Genomic DNA, 18,390 nt, shown 5'->3' on the forward strand with positions numbered 1-18,390 from the left:
AATAACAGATTTTCCATGCAGTGACCCAGCAGACCTTTGAAAAAGATGACAATATGACAACAGCTGCAGTAGATGCACGTAAAGTCATGTAAAGACAATTCCCAACCTACCGTGCGTGTGATATGTGGTGAACTTCCACACTTCCTCCAACGTCTGGAAAGTCACAAAAATCACTTTGTCCTCGCTGTCAATGGAGACCACATGAGCAGACAACTCCTATTGGACACAACAGATTTAAATATATTAGGGATGGAACGATAAACTATAATAATGGTAACCGTGGTATAACTCTCAATGGTTAGTATTACCATTTAAATTAAAAAATTATTGAAAAACCGTGATTGATAACCGCACTTTGACAAACTGGCGCTAACTCGCTAGCTTAAATGCTAATATTAATACAAGAGACATTAACGTCAGAAACAAAATTCCCCAATCGAAACTTGTACAAATACATTTGTACCTAAGTAACTAACCTATTAAATTGTGCACATTTAACCTACAATCAGCAGGGATCGATATTTACTCAGAGGGATTTAACATAGAGGTTTTTTTTACGGTGTGTTCAAGGATCGCCAAACAGAATAGGATGCCACAACGCCCGCCAGAAAACTCTTATCAGTGAAGCATAAGAAACACAAAACATGCAAAATAGTGGGCGTATTAACAGTGGGTTTATTTATTTTAGTTTTTTTTTTTTAAATCTAAAGATAGCATGTGTATAAGGACTTTTTCAGCACATACAATAATTTGTGCACATAACGAGTTAGGATCAGGAGTACTAATTTGTGAGCTGCATGGACAAATAACCCGTCTGTTTGGGTGTAAATGATTGCTAATCGGTAGGGGGTCAAAAACATATTTTCTTTAATCAAATACAAATTATTTTTCTAACTTTAGTTTTTGCTTTTTAACCATTCTGTTTTGTCTGTTGTAACAAAAGGACCATGATTATCCTAAATGTTCATACCTCTGTAAGGGGCAAACATACAAAATCAGAAGGGGATCACATGCATTTCCCCCACTAGATTACCATCCATTCCTGTCAATTATTGAGGGGCTGTATGTGAATAATAACAAAACAATAACGGGAGAAATGTTTTTTTGACAGCACAAACGTGACCAAACAACTGGGACCATTTTAGAGGGATTTGGACAAGTATGTAAATAAAACGTTAATAACATAAAACTTCACTTTTTTTGGAATTTTGCCTAACATTCACAATCATTACGTGAGACAAGCACACATATGTTTTTCTTTTTTTTATGCATTCAAACTCGTAACTAAACGCCAGCAAGTGTCAGCTAACAATGGAGTTATTGGGATTTGCTCTATTCCGCCTATATAGTGCTTTAAAAAAAACATCCAAAAAACCGCCATCAACGTTTTATATACACGCTGTACGTATATAAGATACAATGCATCTGGAAAGTATTCACAGCGCTTCACTTTTTGCTATGTTACAGCCTTATTCCAAAATGGAATAAAATAATTTTTGTAGGTACTTAAAATTCTACAGACAAAACCCCATAACGACAATGTGAAGAAGTTTTTTTTTTTTTTAAAGTTGGCAAATATTTATTCAGCAAGTAGCACTATTGCTAAGTACTAAACGAGAAATACGAACATAATAAAACAATCACTTAGTGTACAATGTCTGCTCTCACTAGGATGCCAACTGATGGGTTGTTTATATCTTCCCGTTTTAATGAAGAAATAATCACAAAAAAAAAGGTGGGCGCAAAGAAGCCTTTTTATATATATATATATATATATATATATATATATATATATATATATATATATATATATATATATATATATATATATATATATATATATATATATATATATATATATCTTTCTCGCCATCTCTGGGGCTAAGTTGAATGTCAAAGTTGACCAACGTCTCGGTTTATGGCCACACCATTTTACTTTCCAAGTGAGAGGCAAGATTTATAATCTAAAATCAACCAACTCAGAGGCGATGCAGCAGCAGCAACAGCTCAGTATGTCAATAGCTGCATAAACTAGTAACCGCTCTGTGATTTATACACCGCTAAAAGTAGTTTATACTCGGTTGGTTAATAAGCATGTCAAAACATGTAAAATTAAATGGACTATTGTTGGCGGTTTTTGAGTGTTTTTAGAGCGCTTAAAGGGCGAGAGAGATTATTCCCATTAGCTTCATTGTACTTGCCGTATATTACAGATTAGAATAAATAAAAAATAAAAACAAAAACATATGCGTTCTTGTCTTTTAGAGGGATTGTGAATGATTGGCAAAATTCCAAAAAAGTGCAGTTTCCTGTAATAGTGCAAATGTTTTTGAGACAAAACAGCACAAATGTTGGACAAGGTGGGGCAGTCGGGTGACATCACTGCTCAGAACATTTATTTTAGAATTACTTTAAAACCTTAACAGCACAAACAGTCATTTTTACAAAACAAACTAGCGCAAGCATAGCCCAAACGTATGTCAGTGTTATTTTAAATAGGTCACGTGAGCATATGTTCTTGTAAATTTTGGAGTGAGTGTGTACGTGAGTGTGTGTGCGTCCTGCACCGTGAAAAGAGAGTTGAGCTTGGTGCTGTCAGTCTGCAGAAGGCGAAGTCTCCCCCGCAGTTCTTGCGACTCCTCGACTGCAGGAAGACGCTCAGGACCAGTGACCACGTCCAGACGCACAGGCAAAGCTGAGCAAAACAAAACGTACTCAATGAAGGAATCCTCAACATTCTCATGGTACTGAATGTTATGTCACGCCTTTAAATAACTGCACCACCATGAATAAAGTACAAGAACTAGGGGTGGGCAATACTGAGTATTGAGTCAATACTAAGTATATATTAAAAGGGTCAGTAAGGCCAATACCGATACCGTTATACTTGAAATTTCCAAGATCCTTAAATGAGTTTGTGATTCAAATGTGTTAAAATCAGAATTAGACACAGGACACAAAAACTTAAAGGGGTACAACTATTTAAAACCATCTTTTCTTACCTATTGATATATGTTTTTGTGTATTTGGGATCTGCATAATTTCAGAAAACTTTAAATCAAACCATGGAGGGATGGCAGAGCTATTTGTAAAACAATCTTGCCTTCCTTCTTACTTCTTCTGAACGAGCCGTTTGGAAACTGCCCCAATTGTGTTTTTTACCCAGGTGTGAAGTCAGCGGATTATCCAAATATGGTGGCGATTTCCCAAAGTACTTTGTGCAAGTCCGCCATTGTAGTCTGATGTTGTAGTCCATAAAATCCTTCTTTGTCTCCTCTATGGCAGCGAATGCTGGACCCTGAAGCCAACCCTGGAGAGGTCTCTGGATGGTTGCTACACCAGGATGCTGCGTGCAGTGCTTAACATCAACAAGAGTGCGCACGTAACCAACAGAGTCCTCTACAGGGGAATACCAAGGGTGAGCGAGAAGATTGCTGTAAGGAGAATGAGACTAGCAGGGCACTGCCAAAGGCATCAGGAGCTGCCAGCCAGCAAATTGGTACTGTGGGAACCAACACATGGGCATCGGTCAAGAGGACGTCCCACACTAACATACGTGGACATACTCAAGAAGGATGCAGGAGCTCAGAGTACCAAGGAACTGGCCAAATGTATGGAGAATCGGGATGACTGGAAGCAACGATGGAAGGCTCGTCTGAGGACGACCTAGAGAGAGTCTCTATCCTGTTGTTGTGGGGCAGACTGGCTCGTACATGCACATGTATCCTCCACTGTTGCCATTTGTAATACAAAGTAGCGTATGGTTCTAACTTATATCTATCAGTAGACTCGATATGGAAGCGCTAAAAACTACAACATGGATGACGGGGAGAAGACGCTGTTAAAGAGGAGCCAAGTAAATAAGCCCACTGCCCCACAACAAGTGGATGGAAAAAAAGAAGGAGCTTATTGACTACACTGTTGGACTACAATGGCGGACTGCGCAAAGCTCTTCGGGTAAAACTTTACCATATATGGAAACATCCGCTGGTGTCACAATTGGGAGAAACTTCACAAATTGGGCAAATTCCAAACGTTTCGTTCGGAGCAAATATGAAGAAAGGCAATGTTGTTTTATAGATATGTCTGCCATGCCTCCAAGGTTTGATTTCGAAGATTTGGGACTTATGCACGTCCCAAATACACAAAAACAGTTACCAATAGGTAAGAAAAAATGGTTTTGCATAATAGGTCCCCTTTAAGTCAAATATAAAATGTACTATCAACAAAGTTACTAGTAAACAATTACCAATATAAATACAACAACATGAGACAATGCACCAGAATCAAAAACAATTACAATCATTCCTTTTTTTAACATATAACTGTTTGAAAAAGTCAAAATTAGTAAACAAAAGCAACAAAAACACTATTGGCTCTAATTCAAGTTCTTTGCTTTTTTGCTCTGCCCTGAGTGTGTACGTAATATAATTAATTAGTGCTGTCAAACGATTATTTATTTATTTATTTAATCACACTTTTCAATTTATATTATTCGTGTTACTCACTTGCTTAATTAAAAAATTGATTAAAAAAAAAAAACACCGCAACATTTGGACACAAATGCAATTTTATTGCAAGGAGGAATATTTATATTTATGTTTTACTTGAATGCACATAATTTATTTGTTCAAAATATGCCAACAGTTTTAGCTTAAGCCCCATCTAATGTATTTAGAAGTGAAATAATTAGAACAATACATTTTTGTGATTAATCACAAAAGTTAATTTGTTACTTAATAACAATACATAAATATAACTGTGCAACAATATGAACAATACAACAACAAAAACAGGTAAAAAAAAACTACTGAAAAACATCAATCTCATCACGCTAGAATCAATCTGATGGTAACATTGATATTGATACTATCAGCATCTGTCTCAATCCGCCTGTCCATGACTAAAATATCATCCATGACAAACAACAGCTACAATGTCACATACAAAATTATATAACAAAGTTGGTTTGTTCAAAATACCAAGCAGTCAATAAGTCGATACAGACTTAAAAATTAATCAGTGGCTTGAGAGGATACACTTTAAATGGACTCACATGACTACGGCACGGGTCATATTTCTGTTTTAATGAGCAGGTCACGTACAGGTATGTGCATGTGTGGCATAAAGCTACCTGCTGGAAGGTTGTCCTCAGGTGTTCCCTTCGCACTGGCAGCATCTCTGCAGAAAGCACCACCAACTATAAAAGACACATTAACAAAGATGGAATAAACACCAACAAATAACACACTGTTGGTTTCAATAACTTAGAAAGCATATTACTGCCTGAAAATGACAGCAATATTTGAGAAATATAATCTTCAAACATTTGTACGTACGTACAACACTTAAGACCTTCAGTATATCAGTATGTGGAATGAAATTATGGAATGGATTAACCAAAGAAATAAAAAACAATTACTAATATGATCCACTTCAAGAAACTTCAAACTTAAAAGTGTTTACAAAGTACAAAGAAGAAGAACCATGATAAACATTCTGAATTTATTTCAACCATCCATTCATTTTCTAGATAATCGTATTCATCTCACCATATGAAATATAACTTACTTCACTCATAATTAATTATTTATTTTTAATTTTATTAGTTATGGATATATAAATTGAGAACAGGAAGTGAACAAAAGTTTTAGCAACTGCTATGTAAAGGAAAAGGGGTAAGATTAAATAAGCCCTGCTTCTTCCTACTCCTTTTCCAACATGTTGAATTGAGAAACTGGAAATTGTGATGTATCATGTTGTATGCATGCATGTTCCAAATAAACATAAACTCAACTCAACAACTCAACACTGTTAAATACATGTTGCACTGTTTTTAATAAGATAACGAAAACAAAAGTACCTTTTAAAGTCCTACCTACCTAGTCTGCTGTGCCGTCTACTTTGCTCCATCATGGAAGAAAATTGCTTGCTCAGTCCTTTTCTTTCAAACATCTACCATTTGCAGGTTAATCATCACTTGGTGAACAAATAAAGCCCTTTCCAAAAATATCAATGGGGTAAGACGCCTATGTTTGGTTTATCGAAGCTCCCGCAGAGGACTTTCTCTCACTTTGTATGCACTGTTTGTGTCATTATGTGTATGAGCCACCCCAGGAACACACTCAGCACTTCCTTTCCTCTACTCAGTTCCTCTGTGAGCTGGAATTTATACCAGCAAGTCAGAGTAGAATCACATGGAAAAAGGTCACAGCACTAAAGTCCAGTCAAGGCATCTCGATTGGAGGCCTAAATGTTCTTTTTATTGCTTGTAAAAAAGTTACCTTCAACCAAGTTCACTAGCTCTGAAACAACAGTTTGGTTCACTCCAGGAAGTTTAGATTGGTCTTTTAAAGTCTAACAGTACAGTACTTTCATTGACAGTTACTTTTTACAATATATTTGAAAAGTTCGTTTATTTTAAAAGTTCAATTCAAAATGTGAAACTCATACATTCGATGGAATCACTACACACCAACCTAGACAGCCTTGTAATATATAGTCTAAAAATGTGCTGTTTATTAAAATGACTGCTTTGGCAATTTAATGAATATTGTATTAATGGATTTGACTTGAATTGAACTTTTTACTGTAGGTGGGCGGATTGATTTAAATATCGTGGACATGATTAGCATCAGGGTACGGCTTTGGGGGAAAAATGCCCAGCTTGGCAGCCACACTACCCTTAGAAATAAAGAATAGGAATAAAGACAATGAAAAGAAGAATAAATGAATAAGAGCAGAGAGTTTTGCACTATTGGCTTTATTTTGCTGAAATAATTGTAAATAATTAAAGGGAATAATTCCATTAGTTTGTTGCCATTGCTACATTATTATGTATTGTTGTAATGAATATTGCCGAATTGTTTACAAATAAATGTGTTGGTAAAAACTTTTTTATTCTAATTCTAATTATGTCCATCCCAAATTAATTCACTAATGGTATCAGTATTAGTCACGATGACCCAGTCTTTACTTGGTGTCACACCGATACCATAATTAGTAATATCGTCCACGTCTCCTTTTTATGCTTTTTTTTAAAATTTCATTTTAATAAACCTTTATTTATAATATGCAACATTTACACACAAAAAAAGTACAGAAACAGTACAAAAACAGTACAAAACAGCACCAGGGGGTTGTAAACTCAATAAAGTAACTAAAATAGAATGCAATATATATATATATATATATATATATATATATATATATATATATATATATATATATATATATATATATATATATATATATATATATATATATATATATATATATATATATATATATATATATATATACTGTATATATATGTAATAAAATGTAAAGCCATAGGCTCACACAAGTTCTGTAAATAATCCAAATTTGGAGCACAGCATCATAGTTTTCACATCTTTTTGGTTGTTAGGGGTAGAGAGTGTTTTAAAGTACAGTTCTAATTCTTTTTTTAAAGGCACAAAAAACAGGTTGGGTATTAAAAAACTTACATTTGTGAATATAATACTTAGCCAATAGTATAATGAGGTTGCAAAAGTAAAATTCATTTTCTATTTTTTTTTCATACAGTGTAAATCCAAATAGCAAATCTTTAAAACAAAGCACAAATTTGTCATGAATATTGTCCAGGATGAAAGGACAGATGCCCTGCCATAGTGATCGAGTGCTTTCACACGTCCATAACAGGTGGTAAACAGTCCCTGGATGCATGTTGCATAAGGTGCAGGTAACATCAATGTGTCTCCTTTTTATGCTGTTACAATTTTTTTCCATTTACTTACACACAATTTTACTAACGGTGTGTCTTTTTTCAAAAGATATACACACTTTTCCGAACACCACGTTCAATTTTCTTAATTCCTAGATTATTTGCAAAATGACACACTTTGTTCAAAACATATGCCCATTCATCAAAATAAAGCAAGCATTTGTAAAAAAATGCAGCTTTATTTTCATCTCACTCACACAGACTTCAAATGATAAGACACTATTGGAGTGAGTTACCCAGAACAATGATGAATACAAAACACATTTGTAAAAAAAAAACAATTTTACATTAGAAATCACATGATTGGGGCATTTTTAGCTTATGTGATGAAAGATTACTTAACTTGACAAAATATATTGGCAAATCCATAGCAATCGTCATTGTTTACTTTGAAGTGGGCCTATACGTAAGGACCTAAAAAGAAAGTACAAATATTCTGTAATCTAAACCATGATGCTGCAAACTGCAAATATATATATATATATATATATATATATATATATATATATATATATATATATATATATATATATATATATATATATATATATATTTATTTTTTTTTTATTTTTTTTACCGCAGTCGGGTAAAGTAACATATCACAGTCAATAATGACATGCAGTACAAATTAAAATCTGAGACAAATGAAATGGTTTAAAAAAAAATCTGGAGCTAAAGATGTAGAGATGTAAAGATGTATCACAATCCCAGTGTGTGTGTGAAAAATGTGTGTATCATAATCGTTATCTGTGTGCAAAATGTGAAGACGAGTGTATCACAATCATTATGTGTGCAAGATGGGAAGGTGTGTGTAAAGCATTGAGTGTAATATTGCGCTGTGAAGCAGTCTATGCCTTATATTAGGCAAATCTGTACAGTGGTTTTGCTTACTGTGTGTAGACTTTTGTTTACTGTGTGAAAATTTAAAAAATTAGTTTGTAAGCAATTGGAAAAAAAACTGTAAAAACACGGTGTTCACAGTGACTTGAACGTCTAATAACGACGAGCTTCCGCTTTCCGCTTTCAAAATAAACGTAGAATTGGCTGCTTTTATTTTGAAGTTCAGTACCTGATGTGATCACCCACGCTAACTTTGCTAGCAACCCTGGAGCATCAGGATAACATTAGCTTGCTAGCTTAAAACTCTGCTGTCAACAGACGATTATTCGCGTTAAATCATCGATGAGTCGCAAAAGAAACCCCAGTTTCTCGGACACTAACCTGTCCCCACGGCTCCAGGGTGCTTTCATGGAGCATACCGGGTTGACAGACGGCGATTTCCTGGCCGTGGAGCCCGACGAGGAGTTGCTGTGTTCGGTCAGCGACATCAGCGAGCACCTGGGCAGGAACATCAGCGTGGTGCTGGAGACTGCGCTCGCCGAGATCCGCCAAATGGTCAGCATTAGGATAAGGGTGCTCAAAATGGAGCTGCGGGAGAAAACGGAGGAGATCGCGGTGTTAAAGGCGAGGCTGAGCGGCGTGCACAGGGACAGCAAGGAGCTCGGAGGAGCGGGTGTGGAGGCGGAGGCTGCTGCCTGTAAGAGGTCCGAGGCGCCTTCCAAGCTGCCTAACGCCGACCCCAAGAGAGCCAAGTCCGCCCTGCCAGGGGTGAAGAAAGAAAACATTGACGCCATTTGTGACTACCTGATGAAGGACAAGAACTCCAGAGGGGGCGCAGAGATGGACGGGGAGCAGAGCGGTCAAGAAAGCGATGACAGGGGGGCTCGCTCGGAGGAAGAGCCGCAGCCCCTCAACCTGTGGCCGGACAGCGCGCTGGCTGCCTCCGGGCCTGGGCACGCAGACTCCAGTGCGGAGGACATCTTCAACATGCTGCCCACTAGCAGCAAGCGCATTTATGACTACGAGTGGATGGCTCCCATGGAGTACTCCGCTGACATGAAAGGTAAAAAACATGTCACCATCGAAACACAATGTGGGGGGCGGGGGGGTCTGAGGAGCTGTAGGCGCAAATTGACAGCCACGCTTCCATCAGTCTTCCCCAGGGGTGTCAAACCCATTTTAGAACGGGGGCCACATGGGGAAAAAAATCTACTCCCAACTGCCAAATCACAGCTTGATAACTTAAAAATAAAGACAACTTCAGATTGTTTTCTTTGTTTAAAAATAGAACAAGCACATTCTGAAATTGTAGAAATCATAATGTTGTTTTTTCTTTTTTTTACACTTACATGTTGCAGTTAGTAGTACTCTATCTTTATTTGTCGTTATTTATATTTTCCGAATAAATTATATGATAATGTTCATCAGTCAACTCATTGGTGTTAATTTTCAATCTATCAAGATAAAAAAAATACATCAAAATCAAATTACATTATGTTATCTATGTAGTTTGATCATTTTCCTTGACTGATGTACTAACACCACGTGGTTTAATTTGTACATATGTAGCATCATCCACAAAGATACAAATAATTGCGACATCCAGTGGACACATTTAGAACAGCTGTTTTATTTCATTCAAAACATTTCAGGGTTAATTTTTATACTTAGCAAACTCATCCAGCGGGCCGGATAAAACTTGTTCGCGGGCCTGATCTGGCCCTCGGGCCGTACGTTTGACACGCCTGATCTACCCCATGGGCAGACAAATGTGAATGTTGAGATAATGGGTCCTCAGTTCTCTGTGAAGCACTTTGAAAAGTGCTATATCAAATTTAATCCATTATTATTATATGCACAATAACACAGATTTACGACATGCAGTGAGATAAATGCTGTTTTTTGCATTCTGGTCGGTATCAATCTAAGAGTGGGCAGGTGCACCTAATCTTGTGACTGTCTATATAGTTAATTTTTGACTGTGGCTGATTAAAAAAAAATAGCGATGTTCCTCTTAAAGATATACATTTTCAAAAGATAAATGATGATACTTTTGGAGAGGGTGTGACATGGTTTCATTTGCAATATAAATGGAACGCCTCCACGCACCTACCGTTTGCTGACAAACTCAAAGTAGATTTAAAAATGTGACTGTGGAGGAAAATTGACACCAAGCATATCCAACAGACCACAAGAAAGTGTGTTTGAATATAGATAAAAATCATCATAGGTCCCCTTTTAAAGGAAGTTGTCTGATGTTGTCAGTCATCATGGCCGTTGAATTCTCAGTGCATTCAATCGATCGCAACTGGACTGTTTGGTTTGTCTTGGAAGGCGTGTCACCTCTCATCCGAGTAGGCATCATCAGTTCATGCTCATAGACTTAGACTGGTCAGATGTAGTCTTGGAATTAGATTGGTCAGATCTAGAGCTACATCTGTAAAGGAAGTTGATATTGGTGTTTGTTGTGCTGTAATTTTTGTGTTATTGGACAACTCCTGAAAAAATGGAATAGACAGATTTGGAGGATGATAATTCCGTTGTTTAATTTAAAAAAAAGCAGGTAACAGACATGACACAAAATTGTAGTAATCTTCTAGGGATGTACAGTAAGATTTTATCGATATTCCTTTATCGATACCATTATTCATCGGTAGTCTTATTGATACTATATGTAATTTGTGTAAATAAAGATGTGAAAATTGCATTTTATATTACCATTTTTATTAGCTGTATTATTTTTTATTATTATGGCTTTCTTATTTGTGAATATTCAAAGCTGATAATCAGATCCTACTCCTCGAGAAAAAATCTAATTATCTGATCTTGATTAATATCACCATTGTTTTTAACCTGCCAGTTTTAAAGGATCTTTAGTAAAAAAAAACAAAGTAGGAATTAGTTCAACATTTTATTAACATTATAAGTAAATAAGAAAAGTATCGGTAAATAAGAAAAAACACATTCATTGTAAAAATGTTGCAATACATTTGAGTTTATATGCTTTCAGGTAAAACAAAGCCCATGCACACAAAGATGCATCAGTTTTTATTTCAACACTGGTGGTCCAACTATATTATTAGAAGTTGTCAAGTTACCATTAACTTACCAATGAAGGTCGATGGTCGTGTCCACAACTTCCTAGCATTGGCAGTAGTAGCAAGGTGTTTTTAACATAGCTTTTGGACGACAAATAGTCATCAAATTTGCAAAAGAAACATATCACCTGACACGTAGAAGTCCTTTAGAAACTGTTCGGCTCTGTATTTTGGAGTTTGTTTCGTAGTTTGATGTGGCCACGTGCCAAAGAGGTAGGCACAGAGATGACCTGAGAAGGAGGCATTGCTGCCAGCTACTGCTGGTCCTTAGCTGGCCTGGCACCATAGAGGTAAGTGTCAAGTAAAACATGATTTCCCCTTTTCTTCTCAGTGACAGCATCTCAGTCACATTGCCGTGACTTTCTGCATTTAGATCAGTGGTTCTTAACCTTGTTGGAGGTACCGAACCCCACCAGTTTCATATGCGCATTCACCGAACCCTTCTGTAGTGAAAAATAAAATGTTTTGTTTTTTTCAAATTCAAGAAAAAGTCATACGTTTTTTTTACTGGTGCACAAAATGAACCGTGCATGAACATCACCTTGTTCAAAGAACAAAACCAACACAGTGCATGAACTCACAACGGATTACACACCTTATACACATTGATTAACGTGGACCCCGACTTAAACAAGTTGAAAAACTTATTCGGGTGTTACCATTTAGTGGTCAATTGTACGGAATATGTACTGTACTGTGTAAACTGTACTGTTTCATATAATGTATTCTCTTCCTTTGCAATCTACTAGTAAAAGTTTCAATCAATCAATCAAAAAACCTGCAAATCAGATGGAAAATTAGAGAGAACATTGTTTGGGGGTATCCATAATACGCCGATAGGGAGAAGTTTTTATTTACACGATAAGTCGGATGTGTCTTTACCTCCGTGGTGGAGGCTCCGCCGAACCCCTGAGGCCGACTCACCGAACCCAGGTTAAGAACCACTGATTTAGATGTTGTTTTTAGTGAACAGTGTTGCAACTTTGATTTTATTTTGTAGTAGTAGCGACTTCCTCCCGGTCAGCTTCCTTTGTTTTCACTTTATCGAAGTGCACATGCAAGTGACATTGAGGCCTGTGCACGTTTACACTGGAGTCTGAAACAAATCACATTTTACTTGTAGTGTAAACAATCAGCTGGAAAAAATCAGATCTAAAAAAAAATCAGATTTGGGCCCCTTTGGCCTGCAGTGTAATCGTAGTCAAAGTTGGAGCAAGATTGATGAAGAGTTCTGTTTGTCACTCCATGTCCTGTCCATGCCTCAGAGACTGCAAGCTGTTATAAAAGCAACAACGTACTAGTGGTGTTTCGTAGTGTTTTTTTGTTTGTTTAATTTTGGGGATTTCATAATGAGTGATTCCATATTTTTTTCACTCTGCTTGATCTAAAAATGACAATTTTACTGACGACCACATTTTATTTTCTTGTCTCTAGTGTTTTTTCAAGGCCAGAAAGTTGCCATTAGAAATTACTATATTTTTGTGTCATGGATGTTATCAGTTTTTTTCCCCTACAAAATTAAACTGGATGAACATCCTATCCTCCAAGTCTGGTGATTCCATAACATTTTCCAGGGTTTGTTGTTAGAGTTCTTTTTTGTGGGATTCAAGATTGCCACAACATAATTAACTATTAACTGCCTTGGGTGTGCACTGTGCAGGCTGCAATAACACTACACCAGAGATTCTTAACCTTTTTGACCTCGGGAACTTTTCCACTACTGAGTGGCCAGGGCCCTCTCAAATGTAACACTGAATTGGTAATCTTACTCTTGATTTTAATCGTACCAATCGCCCTATGGCTTTGAAACACTGCACTAAACTATCAAGTTAAGTAGAGGGCCACAAAATATAGGCTTCAAGTTTGAGACCCCTGGTTTAGAGCATCATTAATAGCATTTTAGGGCTTTTTATTGGTGATATTATTCATGCTTTTTTCACCATTCGTAGATCTACTATAATACCCGCATTGTCTTGCCAGTAATAAAGCAGCCTGCGTGTGAGAATACTTCAGCTGACAGAACCGAGGTAGAAGAGGACAATGAAGGCTCATCGAGACTAGAACAGACGGTGGCCCGCTTCTCACACGTTCCGCCAGCTGATTTCTCCATTGTGGAGGCCGAGGGTGAGAATCCCCTGCAGGGCAACAATGACGGACCTCAGACAGGTGGGCAAAAAAAATCAATAGATTAAGATCTCCTTAATCAATAACAATCAGTGTTTGATTGTTTTTCCAATTGGTTTCCAGGTCAGCAGTTTCCCAACCACACCTTCATATGTTCTCTGTGCGGAACCTTCTGCCCTGACTCAGCGTTCCTGGAGGAGCATATTAAACTGATACACTCGGACACAGCAGGTGTGCAAGCCCTCCAAGCCCTGCAGAGCATTGCCGGAGCTCCGCCCACTGCAGAGGACAGCAGCAGAGTTGGGACAGGACACGATGAATCTGGCAAAGGACAGACAGCGAACATAAGGGACGCTGCGTCGGACGCCAACAAGGAGGTTAAACTCAAGGGCAGATACGAGTGCGGGGACTGCGGACGCCATTTTAACTACCTAGGGAACCTTCGGCAGCACCAGCGCATCCACACGGGAGAGAAGCCCTTTGTGTGTCCAGACTGCGGGGAGAGGTTCCGTCACGCGGCCCGCTTAAAGAGCCACAGGCTGGTGCACAGCGGCGACCAGAGCCCCTTCCCTTGTCCTCAGTGTGGCAAAGGCTTCTCTGTCCTCTCCGGACTTAAGAGACATCAGCGCGTTCACACTGGCGAGAGTCCGTATGCCTGCCCGCAGTGTGGCCGCCGCTTTAAAGAGCTGGGTAACCTATACACCCACCAGAGGATACACAGCGGGGCCACGCCCTACTGCTGCCAGCAGTGTGGCCGCAGCTTTCGCCACTTGGGCACCTACAAGAGCCACCGATGCATGCCTGCAGAGTGACACCTGCCTTACAGATGTGATGTCCAAATGCTGATATGAACTCTAATTAGAGACAATATTAAACATTGATAAATAGGCCATGTACTAATACGATCAACTCACAGAACGTAAACATTTTTGGACAATTTATTGACTTACCAGCATCCTGTTTCTTTAATAACACTACACTGTGGTGCCTCCTCTTTTTGTCTGCTGTAGGACACATACAATGGGAACATATGCATTAAAATCAAACACATGAAAACATGAGAGAAGACCAAAATAAGTCATATGAAGCCTTTGGGTATGGTAGCGCCCTCGTGTGGACTGTACAAGTAATGCAGGCAGGTTTCCATTCTTTGTGCTATATTAGTTTACAGCAGACATGTAATCAAGTCATCATCTATTGATATAAGTTATTGGATGTTTCATAGGCTGCTTAAAGTCTAACACATTTTTAAAAGGTGCCAAATAAATTCCCAACTGATGTCTGATGTTATTGATCGATTGTCTCAGCGTTTAAAAAAACAATTGAAAGGAATCCTGACCAATGACAACTTTAAAAAAAAAAAAATCCTGTGAATGTTGCCAGTGTTTATCAAATTAATTTCAGTGGGAGTGAAATGCAACAAGGTCAAGTTCTCACCCTCCTGAGACCCAGCAATGTATTCTTAAAGTCCTCTGTAAGAGACAAGCATTCCACACCCTTATTTCAGTCCACAATAATAAAACCCTGTTGTGGGTTTTGTAATATGTTAAATTTGTCATAAATATCATATCACACATGTTTTACGGGCACAAGGAAACTTAGTTTTTAAATGTACCAAGTTATTATGTTTTTAGAAGTTAGAAATTAAGTGTTTTTTTAAAGCACAAATTGTTTAAAAGTAAGCGTTGGAGGGTTTTAGGTAGCATACTGTCAGTTTATGGTACTGAAAAGCAATCTGTTCTCTGGTCGACATGAGGACTCACTTATTTTTCATATTAAATGCGTGTAACCAATAGGAAACATTGATTATTGCAGTATCAGTCATTAAATGAGTGGAATCAAATGTAAATTCAAATGACGGTTTTCATGTTTTTTTCATGTCTAATGTTAAACTGTAAAGATGAAACCTACAAATAGTGCTATAAACTGCTTTACATAACGATTATTATATAATATATAAAAATAAAAAAAAACAATAATAAAAGATGATGGCTGAAAGAAGTATTAAGTTGACACGTGATTACAATTTCTGACCCCAACAAATAAAAACATAAAAATTAATACAGATAATAATGAGCCCTATTCTAAGATATTACCCGAAGCCATATGCAGCTGAGATAGGCTCCACCAAAATAAAATACAACAAACAACAAATGTAGAAACACATTTTTACAATGGAGTTCAGAGTGCACATCATGCCATTAACCAATTGCGTGCACTACACGGAACTTTAACTACAAAGCTGATGGTCAAGTTGACTTAAATCTTCGCATCTTACCGTTTTGTTATTTTATCCGTTGAGTAAATAATTTTCAATTAAAGAAGGTATTGTGTGTCACTACATCATTAGTCTGCCGCCAGCCACAACTGGAGCAGCTGATTGCTTGCACCTCGCTGATTGGAGTAGCGGCAGCCAATCCAGAGGGCCCTTGAAGTCAGCTGACACGTCATCTTAAACAGTTTGACGTGTGTTTTAAACACTGTCATGTGTGACATGTGTTACACTTGAATTGCTATTGCGACATCCAGTGGACACATTTAGAACAGCAGTTTCTTTCATAAAAAAAGTGCAGCTCACTTTTATATTTAGTAAACTCATCTTGTGGGCCGGATTAAACCGTGGGCCATACGTTTGACACCCCTGGCTTAGCAAGCATTGATCTACAGTACATTCAGTAGGGGAGTACCGGGAGTTTTCCCGGTGGACCAATCAATAATGGAATAATTGGAAAGCCGTTTTATTCATGGATATATATTTTTTTTCTTTTTTTTTTTACAATGTCTCGCTTCTCCTCCTGCTAACCCTTTGTAAAGTGAACCTCCCCCCCAAAAAATCTGATTTTTCGACTGGGAATGTAGTGGGCCAGTCTGGACCAAAAAGTCAAGGGCCAAGGTTTTGTCCCAGCCCAACCTTACATTGAATTGGCTTTTGCATCTTTAATGTATAAAATGTATAAACAATATCCTTCAATTTTTCCATATGTGGCCCTTTGGCAAAAGTTTGGACTTAACCCAGCAGGCACAAGACATTGATTTGAGATCTTGTTGAATTAGGCCCTGGCGTGGAGCAACTCAAACATAACGTTGAAACAACGTGCTTTTTGACAACTTTTATTTACTTTTAGGTTCTGACCTTGATTTGATCATTGAATTTTGGTCTTTTCCCAACCAACAACGTAGAGCCAACATTAGGCAACAACGTTGTCTCAGTTTACAAAATACAACTATTTTGCAAAGTTGTTTCGATGTTAATGTTAAAGGAAGGGAAAACGCAACTTTTGGGGGGAATTTTGCCTATCGTTCACATTCTTTATGACAGAAAAGATGACAGATGTATTTTTTAAATGCATTTTAACTTGCAAATAAACGTAAATAAAAGTCTGCTTATATTGGAGCCGATGGGAGGTCCTCTATTCCGCCCATAAAACCCAATAAATAACTGTTAAAAAGCTCCAACAATACTGCATTTACATTTTGTGACCTGAATTTTAACCAAGTATTAGTGATATTGTTATTATAAGCGCTAACACAGACAAACTATTTATAGCGGCGCTGTGATCACAGAGAGCAAACTACTAGCTTGTGCTGATATATTGACATCATGGGCTGGTGAGCTGCTTTCTTGTCTCGGAGCTGGTGAAAGTTAATTGTAGATCATAAATAATGCCTCTGACTTTGATAGTAGAAGGATGAGGACATAATCCGACAAGTTGGTACACTTTGGCATATAATTTAGACCCGTAAATGGCGAGAAAGACACAAAAAGACGCCTGGTTCTTCGTTAGTCTTCCTCTAAACGGGAATATATGTACATCCTGTCGGCATACTACAGTGACAGCCGACATTGTCCAGTAAGTGATTTTTTTATTATGTTTGTTGGCTTTCATGAAGTCTGCAGTGATTAATATTTAGTAATGATGTAGAAGGAAAAAGCAAACATTGTGATGCCTATTTGAAATTAATATGCTTAAAATGAGCAAAATAGGTAAATATTACATTGCCTGTTACTACATTAAATATATACTTACAGTGGGTATATAAAACCTTAATGGAAGTGAATTGATTGTTTTTAAGTTATTAATAAGCAGAATAGAGCGACTCTATTGTAAGCGGACTTTTACTAGTTGCAAATGCATAACACAAGGAAAAACATATGTGGGCTTGTCTTACATAAGAATTGTGAATGATGGGCTAAATTCCAAAAAAAGTGCAGTTCCCCTTTAAAGGATATGTATAATCAATGTTGTATCAATGTTGTGTGCCTGCTGGGAAGGGATGCCACCATCAAGTGTAGTGTTCTGCTCAGTTTTAACTGTAGGAGGCGCCGTGCACCAGTTCTCTGTTAAATGATGACATGAACCAGAGATTAATTTCCTCTTGGAAGCAAACAAGCAGGCACACAAAACCAAACCGTCAAGTGATGGATGGCTTCTTAGCGGATTCAAGAGTTGTGTGCAGGGTGGAGAGAGACACTTCTCTCACTGATTCCACCAGCGAGAACTCTCAAACGGACCCACTTGTCGGTTAGAAACAAGCACAGAATGTAAGGGTGGGAGTCTAATC

General features: G+C 37.6%; 2 protein-coding genes across 3 annotated transcripts in view; one reads left to right on the forward strand and one right to left on the reverse strand.

Annotated features, from left to right (window-relative positions):
* The window catches only part of LOC133661637 (SH3 domain and tetratricopeptide repeat-containing protein 1), a 23,171-nt gene extending 17,102 nt beyond the window's left edge, over window positions 1-6,069 (reverse strand). For both annotated transcript variants that reach the window (XM_062065000.1, XM_062064999.1), the window contains exons 1-5: window positions 5,883-6,069; window positions 5,135-5,200; window positions 2,568-2,695; window positions 111-216; window positions 1-34 (exon numbers count right to left, since the gene is read on the reverse strand). The exon at window positions 1-34 is cut by the window's left edge and continues 98 nt beyond it. In XM_062065000.1, coding sequence (XP_061920984.1) covers window positions 1-34; window positions 111-216; window positions 2,568-2,695; window positions 5,135-5,200; window positions 5,883-5,955 — 407 coding nt within the window. In that variant the 5' untranslated portion in view covers window positions 5,956-6,069. The remainder of the gene's footprint in view (window positions 35-110; window positions 217-2,567; window positions 2,696-5,134; window positions 5,201-5,882) is intronic.
* A 2,749-nt stretch (window positions 6,070-8,818) lies between these two features.
* znf16l (zinc finger protein 16 like) lies at window positions 8,819-15,130 on the forward strand. Its single transcript, XM_062065001.1, has 3 exons — window positions 8,819-9,668; window positions 13,684-13,869; window positions 13,951-15,130. Exons 1-3 carry the CDS (start codon window positions 8,948-8,950, stop codon window positions 14,637-14,639), a joined length of 1,596 nt encoding a protein of 531 aa, XP_061920985.1. The 5' UTR covers window positions 8,819-8,947; the 3' UTR covers window positions 14,640-15,130.
* The last annotated feature ends 3,260 nt before the right edge of the window (window positions 15,131-18,390 follow it).

The sequence above is a fragment of the Entelurus aequoreus genome, linkage group LG12 (genome assembly GCF_033978785.1).
Source record: "Entelurus aequoreus isolate RoL-2023_Sb linkage group LG12, RoL_Eaeq_v1.1, whole genome shotgun sequence".
In the NCBI taxonomy this organism is placed as follows: domain Eukaryota; kingdom Metazoa; phylum Chordata; class Actinopteri; order Syngnathiformes; family Syngnathidae; genus Entelurus; species Entelurus aequoreus.

Coding starts and splice junctions, on each gene's coding strand:
- znf16l (XM_062065001.1), top strand. CDS start 8,948: ATGAGTCGCAAAAGAAACCCCAGTTTCTCGGACACTAACCTGTCCCCA. Junction 9,669..13,683: donor GTACTCCGCTGACATGAAAG/GTAAAAAACATG, acceptor TTGTCTTGCCAG/TAATAAAGCAGCCTGCGTGT. Junction 13,870..13,950: donor CAATGACGGACCTCAGACAG/GTGGGCAAAAAA, acceptor ATTGGTTTCCAG/GTCAGCAGTTTCCCAACCAC.